General features: G+C 36.1%; 1 protein-coding gene across 1 annotated transcript in view; it reads right to left on the reverse strand.

Annotated features, from left to right (window-relative positions):
- LOC149778510 (sushi domain-containing protein 2-like) overlaps window positions 1-10,470 on the reverse strand; it is a 103,679-nt gene that overhangs the window by 16,323 nt on the left and 76,886 nt on the right. Inside the window, exons 7-9 of the mRNA XM_089939393.1 lie at window positions 9,558-9,703; window positions 8,409-8,681; window positions 6,874-7,142 (exon numbers count right to left, since the gene is read on the reverse strand). Coding sequence (XP_089795519.1) covers window positions 6,874-7,142; window positions 8,409-8,681; window positions 9,558-9,703 — 688 coding nt within the window. The remainder of the gene's footprint in view (window positions 1-6,873; window positions 7,143-8,408; window positions 8,682-9,557; window positions 9,704-10,470) is intronic.

The raw sequence follows: 10,470 nt of genomic DNA on the forward strand, positions 1-10,470 counted from the left end.
ACCTGACATTTAGTCAAGGCATGCGGTCTTAAACTAAAGTTAATGTGCAGAAACCATTATTTTGTTATTGGACTTACTAACAACGTGACCTCGTACCTCTAGAATCCAGAACCTATAGTTTCTTTATTTACCTAAGAGTAAAACAGCCAAAGTTTGGTCAAGGAACCCAGACTATAATAAATGTTATTCTGTAACATCCATTTGTCTATGAGCCACCATGACCTTGATCTTCTGACCACAAAATGCAAGCATTCCACAAATTTTAGTCAATGTACGTGGTCTAGAACAAGATATTATGCAAAAAAAGGGGTTTTCCTCGAGTCACATTGCCTTGACCTGTGACTTTTTGAACACAAAACCAATAGGATTGTTTCTTAACCAACGTGCAGGTCATCCACAAACTTTAGTGAAAATAAATGCAGCACACATTTTGGTTGCATAAATCATTATTTTTCTTGCAGTTGCATTGATCTGGACCTTTTGACCTTAAGCTCGAAAGGTTTCTACCTTACCCCAACAGCAAACCATCCATAAAAAGTTCGTCCAGTCCTGTGATGTTGGACTAGTTTTCTTTCAGTCACAATGACCTTGATTTATAACCTTTTGAAATCAAATTGATAGGATTCTTCCATGTGTAAGCCATTCATAAAGTTTGATATCAAATCGATAGAATTCTTCCTTACCCCATGTGTAAGCCATTCATAAAGTTTCATATCAAATCGATAGAATTCTTCCTTACCCCATGTGTAAGCCATTCATAAAGTTTCATATCAAATCGATAGAATTCTTCCTTACCCCATGTGTAAGCCATTCACAAAGTTTCATATCAAATCGATAGAATTCTTCCTTACCACATGTGTAAGCCATTCACAAAGTTTCATATCAAATCGATAGAATTCTTCCTTACCCCATGTGTAAGCCATTCACAAAGTTTCATATCAAATCGATAGAATTCTTCCTTACCACATGTGTAAGCCATTCACAAAGTTTCATATCAAATCGATAGAATTCTTCCTTACCCCATGTGTAAGCCATTCACAAAGTTTCATATCAAATCGATAGAATTCTTCCTTACCCCATGTGTAAGCCATTCACAAAGTTTCATATCAAATCGATAGAATTCTTCCTTACCCCATGTGTAAGCCATTCACAAAGTTTCATATCAAATCGATAGAATTCTTCCTTACCCCATGTGTAAGCCATTCACAAAGTTTGATATCAAATCGATAGAATTCTTCCTTACCCCATGTGTAAGCCATTCATAAAGTTTCATATCAAATCGATAGAATTCTTCCTTACCACATGTGTAAGCCATTCATAAAGTTTGAAATCAAATCGATAGAATTCTTCCTTACCCCATGTGTAAGCCATTCATAAAGTTTGATATCAAATCGATAGAATTCTTCCTTACCCCATGTGTAAGCCATTCGTAAAGTTTGATCAAATCATGTAATCGAGAACTTAAGTTATTGTGGAGAAATGATTGTTCTTTCTTCAGTCAAAGTGACCTTGCCCACTGACCTGTTGCCCCGAGATCGATAGGCTTCTTCCTTACCCTACGGTCACGCCATAAAAAGGTTTTGTAACTGCAGGAGGTGGTAGAACTTCAGTGAGCGTACAGGCATACAAAAAACAGGGTTGCGACATTCGTCAAATATAAATTTATATCCTTCAAGGGTGATGACCAAGTTGTAGGTAATGTAATAGATAATTTTGGGTTCTTTGTTTTCACAAGCTTTATAAACATATATGATATGCTTTCAAGTTGATAACTTCCGTTCAAAGTGGATTTATTTATTTAAGGTTTCCATTTCTTTGTGTGAAAAGTATTTCTTACATTTTTGGGCAACAAAAAGAACTAAGAAACTCGGGAAAACATACTTATGAGGAAAGAAAGTCTTGGGTGTAATTTTGTTTTCAACACAATTTGCAACGATTCTTTGTTTTTTTAAAATAGCAAACAATAGTAAATTCGTATCGACGAGAGTCATTCACAATTTTAAAATCGTTTTCTTTGATGTTTAGAATAAGTATGTTATTCGAAAAATTAATATATTAATTATTCAAACAAAGTATTATGTTAACAAAGATCCATAAATCATAACCCTGTTGTGAAGGAATGATATAAACGTTTTCCGTGCTGTGTGTATTCTTCTGTTTGTAATTACAACAAATACTCTGGCACGAGTAAGTAATACATTATGAATGCTGATGCAAGCACAGCTATGTAAAAATGGGCTCCACCCAATAACTACAATAACTGATAGTTTGGCGATCTAACCTTGCGAAGTACATTGCCAATTTGTACTATATCTCAAGTCCAAAGTTGAAGGACGAACTTAATGAGTGTTCTTCCAAAGAGAGGCAGGCTTTTGAACTACAAAATGTTAATATCGATCAGGCAAATGTTTGACAATATTTTGTAGAAAGTGTTTATGATATTTTAAATATTCATATTAAAAAGAGACTGGTGCTTGTTCTAAGCTAAAATAAGACAAGGTAAAAGTCATTTTGTTCAATTTTCATTATAACAGTGCGGGTTTTCACACTTTAAGATAATATTTACCTACGAGTCCAATTGAGCACCTTATAAATTTTGTTTCCAAAAGAAGATAAAACATTTTTTTTTATTTTAAGGTTGAAGTCGGATGGTATCTGGCAGTGCTATACGTATACAGGAGTAATTCGAAACGACTGATGCTTCAATGGGCGACAGAATTTCCACAAGTTCAAGATAAGACCAGTTCTTCCTTTCAACTGTTGAGTAATGGAACCATCTGATAGTCTTCAGCAATAACAAGATTTTCATCTTAGCTGCTGTTCTACACATACTGGATGTCAGAGCTGCACCATTTTTATTTAGGTCAAAGTAGACACCGTTTTGAAGTGTTTTGGTGAAAACACTGTATCATAATGATAATCCATTCGTGAGGAATATTGACAACAAGATTTTAATACAGTAATATTTGACATCAGATCGGCACCATTTTCATTTGGGATCAACTAGGTACCATACGAAGGTTACTGGTATAAACCCCATGTTGATATACCATCCATTTGGAAAGGAGTAGAGATAACATTTTTTAAGATATGGCTTTCTATTCAGGAAAAGCAATAACAAGACTTTTGATGCGGCCATATTGGATGTCACATTAGCATTATTTTCATTTAAGACCAACTGGACATGATGACGTTATACGAAGTCCTCTAGTGAAAAACCCATGTCAATATGACTTTGTTTAAGGACAGTTGTGATGACATGATGACATTATACGAAGTCCTCTAACGAAAAACCCATATAAACATGACTTTTTTAAGGAGAGTTGTGATGACATGATCTTTAAGATGGCTGCAATGGTGGCTATTTGGGATGTCAGGTCGGCATAATTCTTATTTAGGCCCATCAAGAAATCATAGGAAGTATTTTCGTGAACACCACATGCTGATGCGACCATCAATTCAGATGAAGTAGCAATAATACGATTGTCAAGATCATGCTGCCGTGGTGGTCACAATGGGCATCAGACAGCACCACTTTCACAAAGATTTAGCTAGACATAATAAAAAGTCTTTCCGTGAAAACCATCGATTCGGATGGAGTAGCAATAATAGGGTTTTCAAAACTGAATAACATATTGGCACTACTTTCAGTTAGAACCGACTAGACATCATAAGGAGCTTTTTTCTGTGTGTAAAACCTCATGTTTCTATGATCATCTAGTCGGGATGAGTAGCGACAAGATTTGTGAAGATGGCCGCTGTGGTGGCCGTATCTGGAAGTCCCAGCAAGACCATTTTCATTGAGGTACAACTAGACCATGGAAAGAGAGAGAGAGAGAGAGAGTGTGTGTGTGTGTGTGTGTGTGTGTGTGTGTGTGTGTGTGTAAAGTTTCATGGTATTTTTTCAATTAGTTCAGGCGGAGTGGCGATTATAAACTTGTAGTAAAGGACGGACGGACGACAGACAACGGACAAAGGAAAAAAGACTACCATAAGCCCTTCTGGTCGATGAACAGCAGAGCTAAACGCTACTGTTAAGACAAATAAAAAATGCGGCTGGAAACTTAGCACGCTTCTATGAATGTATATTCAAACGTTTTATCCATGAAAGACCTAAGATCAAATCTGTCGGTCGTCTGATGGTAGGCAGTTAGCATATGCTGAATATTAATTATGATTGTTCCAGGCAGCTGCTTAACCGTATTAAACAAAAGTTAGATAAGAACTCACATATTGGTTATTATCGTGTTGTACCGAACTGGCGGCATATTTAACTGATAATGACGCCAACTAAAAATTGACGATCAATATGTCTGTAACCTTTTAACGTCTAACAGCTAATCACATCATGATAAAGAGTTTGTTTTCTCGACGATTTATTAAGACTGCAGGAAAAGGCAGATTTAACAAGAAATATAAAAAAAAAATAACACTTGAGTATTACATCACTATATGGACTATTGCAACAAACTATATCATTCGGAACAGGTTGGATAGTTTCCTCCTTAGAGTTTGAAAGAAACACATATATTCAAATCTTCATGTTTGTCATATAAATGAAATTAACTTGACATTATTTACCGTGTTAATTGTTTAACGAAACTTTTATATTAGTACTGCTGAATTACTGAAGACATCATGTATCGATCTCTTGTAAGCGATTCTACATAATGCAATTGTAAACGAAAGTCACAACCATGCCATTTATTTGCCACTAAGGGATCTCCGGGTAATTTCATTTTTTGGTTAAGGTGATGTTTATTGTCGAACAGCAATAAAATATAAACGTTACAGACGTGCTTGACATCTATAAATTGTAGGTCACTTCTATGGGCCAAGTAGTGACGCGTATGCATAATGCTTCTGTCACTCCGTGTTCCAAATTAGGTATACATGGAGCTGAGCTGACTTGGTGGTTAACGCGTTGGACTCGTAACCAGATGGGTGCGGGTTCGATTACCACCATCGAATCGAATCAGCCCGGATCGTCAAGTGTGGTGTGTCCTTGGGCAAAGCACTTTAATTGGCCTCGGCAGGATAAAACCTGTTGTTGTACCTTGAAATGACCCATGTACACACACACACACACACACACACACACACACACACACACAAGACCCAATTAAGGATTGCCGATAATCGAAACATTCGGATAATTCCTGAGGAACAAGTACGTAATGCAGTCATTCATACATACCAGCAAGTAATGCGCAAGGAAACAATGTATAATGATTTAAAAAACTTTGTTTCGCTATCTTATAATTTATATTCGACGCGAATAATAATAATAATAATAATAATAATAATAACAATAATAATATTAGTTCAATGAAAACTAATATCTTGTACAATGAAGTGCTACGATATCAACTGTTTCACTGCATTGAATTGACCTGCATTCAAATCGGTCCCTGTAAGATATGCAGCAAAAACAATGGCAGCCATGAAAGTCTCCTAAAGGAATGTGTATTAAATCGAGAACATAAAAACATGTGGCAAATTAAAAGTGAACTTACTTCATGTTTCATTTGATGCATTTTTTAAAGAAACAAAGCAAACTAAATATCATCCCAAACACTAATTTGCAAAGGAAAAATACGATGAAAGACTCATCCGATGTCAGAATAATTTTTGAATGATTTTTGCTTCAACCAAGAAGCAGTATCACATTCTGGGTAAATGGATATACAGTTCTTCTTTCATTTCGGCAATCAGTAAGCAATAATATTGTTCTCACATTGGTTTAATTTCCAGACAATGTGCATAAAAAATATGTTTCCGCTGTTTTTCGTTGCCGGCCCTAGAATTTTCCGCCAGGGTAAAAAAAATAATCAATAAAACTATCGTTAAAATTTCCCAAAACTGAGTTGTGCATCTAAATGAGCCGGATTAGCCCTTTACTTTAATGTGTACGAATCATTATAGTGTATGAATGTGTATGTATGTATGTATATATATATATATATATATATATATATATATATATATATATATATATATATATATATATATATATATATATATATATATAATGTTTTTGAAACGATCTCTACCTACCTACCCCAATTTTAAAACCAGTTCAATAGGAAACATATTTTTAGGTGTTGGGAAAAAGGATAGAGAGACAGAGGTGGGGGGGGGAGTAATCAAGCATCAGTTAGTAGTACTTCAGCACAATTATATGAGGAATAAAGGATCAATAAAGTAAAGTGAATATATCATTATAGCTTAACGGATATACAAAAATTACGTGCAAGATATTTTCAAATAACGCCCCATGTAGGTTTCACATAGGTGAGAAAATGCTCGTGAAAGGTAAGCAAAACCCCACGAAAACAACAAAATATCTAATTCCTCCTTTTAAACATTATATTTTCGATAACGATACAACCGCTATGGTCGCCGATAAGTCAATTATATGCTATAAATACTTTGTGAGTTGTCGAAACTTTGTGCATGGGACATGCAAGAATGAACTTAAATATTTCTGCCCCCTCCCCCCTACGCAAGACATCGTTCTTGTCCACGAATCCTGACCATCAGATGTGGTTTTTGTATCTTACACCAGTGTAATTAAGAGGTTAGTATTGGAACTTTTCGGCCTGGTGTCAGGATAATGTGACTGGATGGGACATGATGCTACGTCTGTGGCATGATGCCCCAGTGCTAGACATCACTATAAACTGCCACACTGCAGACATCGTAGCTATGTGACTAAATTGTTAAAGCAACGTTAAAAATCAAAACACACACGCACACACACCTATGTGCATTATAGATTCTACTTGTCTCTTTAAACCCGTATCTTTAAAAAAAAAAAAAAGAACAGAGGCGGAAATTTCAACATCCAGAGTATAGGTGAAACGTACATACCTGGAGTTGGTGGCTGATAACCTTGGCACGTACTAGGAGGTCTGAATTCCAAAAATTTAGAACACAGGTCCATATCTTCTGAATACTGACAACAATGTAGATATGGCAGAAAGTCTTCTTCAAAATAAGAAAAATAAGGCACAATGTCATCAGTTCCTCCCTGAGCTCTATAGTGATAACGTTGTTGAAATCCTCCGGTAGAATCAGCACGAATGTCTAGTAATTCTCCATTTGTGTCATAACAACACGATTCCCCGCCACCGGACGGCCTGTAATAGAATGAAGAAATGATCAAATGGATCCCACTGTAAACCATCTTTTTGGAGGCAACTAAATTTGTAGTTACCCAATGTTAAACATGTTCCAGGCGCTTTACTTTTGCGGATTTATCACTACAACTCTTCTTGGTCGGCTATACTTTTGCGAACTTTGCGAGTACTTTGTGAAGATTAATAGGACGCATGAACAAACTGTTCACGGGTGAGGAGTTTTTTGAGAACGTCACTGACAAACATGTGTACTAATATTGCGAAGGTACTCTGACGGTTCTTTTTGGGCAGAACATCATTTTGCAAGCTAAATAGTGTGTCAACTGTTAGAAACTTTACACAGTACTGTACCACGATCAATGTACAGGACTAGCATGGACGACTCCAGTTCTCAGACAACGTCACGTAATACGCTGTACCCAATTTAACGTAATCAAGTTCTAGCATAAAGTTAGTTGTCTGTGTGTTCCAAAGAGTATACCCTATTATGTAAATGAGCTAAACGGGTCCAAAGACAATGATACTAAACATCAAGTATCCGTTCAGAAAGGCAGTGGAGCATCTTTTTAACAGAACATATATTTGGATGATATATATCCTTCGATACACTGAATGAAATGTTTCAGGTATGATGCTTCAAATGCAAACTGTACTAATGGCGAAAACTTCGTCATAGAGCAAAATAAAAGTTTCTTTATATATAAATAAATTCATATATGGTCATTATTTGTCCTTTCTTACTTTGAAATCTCTCAGCTGACCAACATGTCTTAATGGATTGTCCATGTTTACGCCGGAATCTACAAGTTTATAGGTGATTTGTGAAGGTGTTGATACCATATTCATTTTAACGCAACTTAATTCATACAAGAAGTTATGTTATCACTGACGTCACGTTTATCTGAGTTACATTTGCTTATTTGCAACACACTCCTCTAAGGGGCCCCGAGTGAACGAGTGGCCGAGTGGTCTATAGCGCTCTTCGTTACGGATCACTGCCATCTCACCTCTGTCTGCGTGGGTTCGAGACTCGGATTCGGCCAATGTGGGTATGTGAGAAAGCTTGCCAGTAGCTTCTCGAGGATCGGTGGTTCTTTCTGGGGATTTTCTGGGTTCTTCCTCCACCATTAATACTGGCCGCCATGTATAGCCTATAGTGTGCTGAAAAATGGCGTTAAACCCCACAACAACAATAACACTCCTCTAAATTCGTTTCAGCGGAATCTAATTTGTTTGACAGGAAGAATAAAATTGCAATATACTTACGACTGCAAATTTCTCTGCATGCACTGTTCAGCACCTTGATAATAAAGACAGTTCAAAGAATTTCCATCCTTAGTTTTATCACAGAAAGGGTCTATATCAAAGCGTCCGATATCTCGCTCTGCTTGAGATAACACGCAGGGGCATGATGAAGTACTATGCGTTATATTTGGAAGAGTCTTTTCTCTTGTAATCCAATCATTACACCATGTCTTTGACTTTTGAAAGTCACTCCACCGAACCGGAAATACGTCAGACCATATACACAGCGGGGAACTGAAAAGGAAACAGAACGAAAGAAAAACTTTGACATGGTTGAGTCAACTACTGCTTGGTAATCGCCTACATTATCCGAATCTACACAAAATCACTTGCTACACGAATGTGAGAAGCAATGATGATAACGGAAGCACTAACCAACTGCGAATTTTGTTTTGTTCCAAAATACAGAGTCTACATGAAAGTCTACCAGGAAATACAAAACAATGCTTCAAATGATAGGTCTTCAAGCTGTCTTTTTAAACCATATGATTCCCGTCCAGTATTTTTCGTCCCAATTGGTCTAAAGATGACAAGAGTTGTACAGATTGAGTGTGGTCACATTAGTCAAGTCTGAAGATTGAAAAATACAAGTGATCAACTTCCCTATGGTTTTACCTTACTCTTCACTATTTCTTCCGTCTCCTCCTATATTTTCTTTTACTACGGGCATGTTATATATTGGTCACGTCAATATATCCTTGGAAGCAGTCGTTATTAAAAAGCATTATGCAAACCTTATATTTCAGTATTTGTTTGAAGCAATTTCTGTTTTGATCACTTCGAACACAATGGAGTTTTCTGCCCAATTCCATTATAAGGGGGCGACCATTTAATTTTCTGAAGCGTTGAGCCTGGCATTTTCTTTCCGATCAGGATACAATTTGCCTTCACCAAGATAAATCTTTTCAACTAAAACAATGGATGTAGCAAGGTCTTATTTTCTTCAGAGTATTTCAGCGCAGTATTTTTCCCCCAAAATATATGCCCCCTCCCCCTTCAATTAAATGGTCAGATCCTAAGAGTTTACTTTATATTAGTTTCAGATATAATTTATATCGCGAATATACGTGGTTTCAATTACTATTTCAATGAGAATGATGTAATACTTACGCATCCGGTCTCTCCAAACACAGCTTCAGAATTAGCGTGGAGTAGTTGATGTGGAGAGATGGATCCAGTTTGAATTTCAACGTAACACCTAACTGAACGGACAAATTCTGAACAGGTTCAAACACTGGAGTGCTATTATTTTTTGTCTGAAATGATCAGAATGAAATGGGCTTTAATACCAGATGATGAAATTAAGGACCTTTGCACTTACCAAAAGCCTCACTAGCAATTTACTCTGAGAATTTTAAGAATAATTGCGACAGCAAATCGATGCTAAATTTTACATTTGAAAAGTCTACCTAAGAACATTACTTTTCCGCAGAAACAAGAAAGGAAAATGGATTGTGGACCTCAGTCCCACAAGATAATAGCATGCAAAATATATTCATTTCCCAAAAATTTAAAACATAAATACAGAACATACTTGTTTCTAATTCCATGTCCCCTCACCCAGTTATGTACAATTGTGCTTATCCAAAGCGATGCATTTAATTTATTCGGGAAATTTTATACATGATAGTTACCTTTATTATTTCGTGGATCATATGGACGATTTAGTTCAAAGTCGACACAATCAACCCAGAAATATATTTTATTATTATCTGTAATAATAACAACCTGATTCTAGGAGGGTCGAGCGAACATTTCGCCATATGTTGCTACAAATCTATTTTATAAAAATTATAACAAACCTGTATAGATTTTATTTTCCTCACACACTAAACTTAAGGAAACTAATTTATCAATAAGCAGTACGTAATTTTAGTAGAAAACTAAGAAGGCGGTAAAAAAAAAATCCACAAGCTTCGCACTATTAAGTTTCATATAGTAAACTAAATGACACAATTTCTGATTATAACGATGATATCAATGATACCTTTTCTATTCCATGCTGAAGTCCAAATTACTGTAC

Source organism: Sinohyriopsis cumingii, chromosome 17 (assembly GCF_028554795.1).
Source record: "Sinohyriopsis cumingii isolate HCF-2022 chromosome 17, ASM2855479v2, whole genome shotgun sequence".
In the NCBI taxonomy this organism is placed as follows: Eukaryota; Metazoa; Mollusca; class Bivalvia; order Unionida; family Unionidae; genus Sinohyriopsis; species Sinohyriopsis cumingii.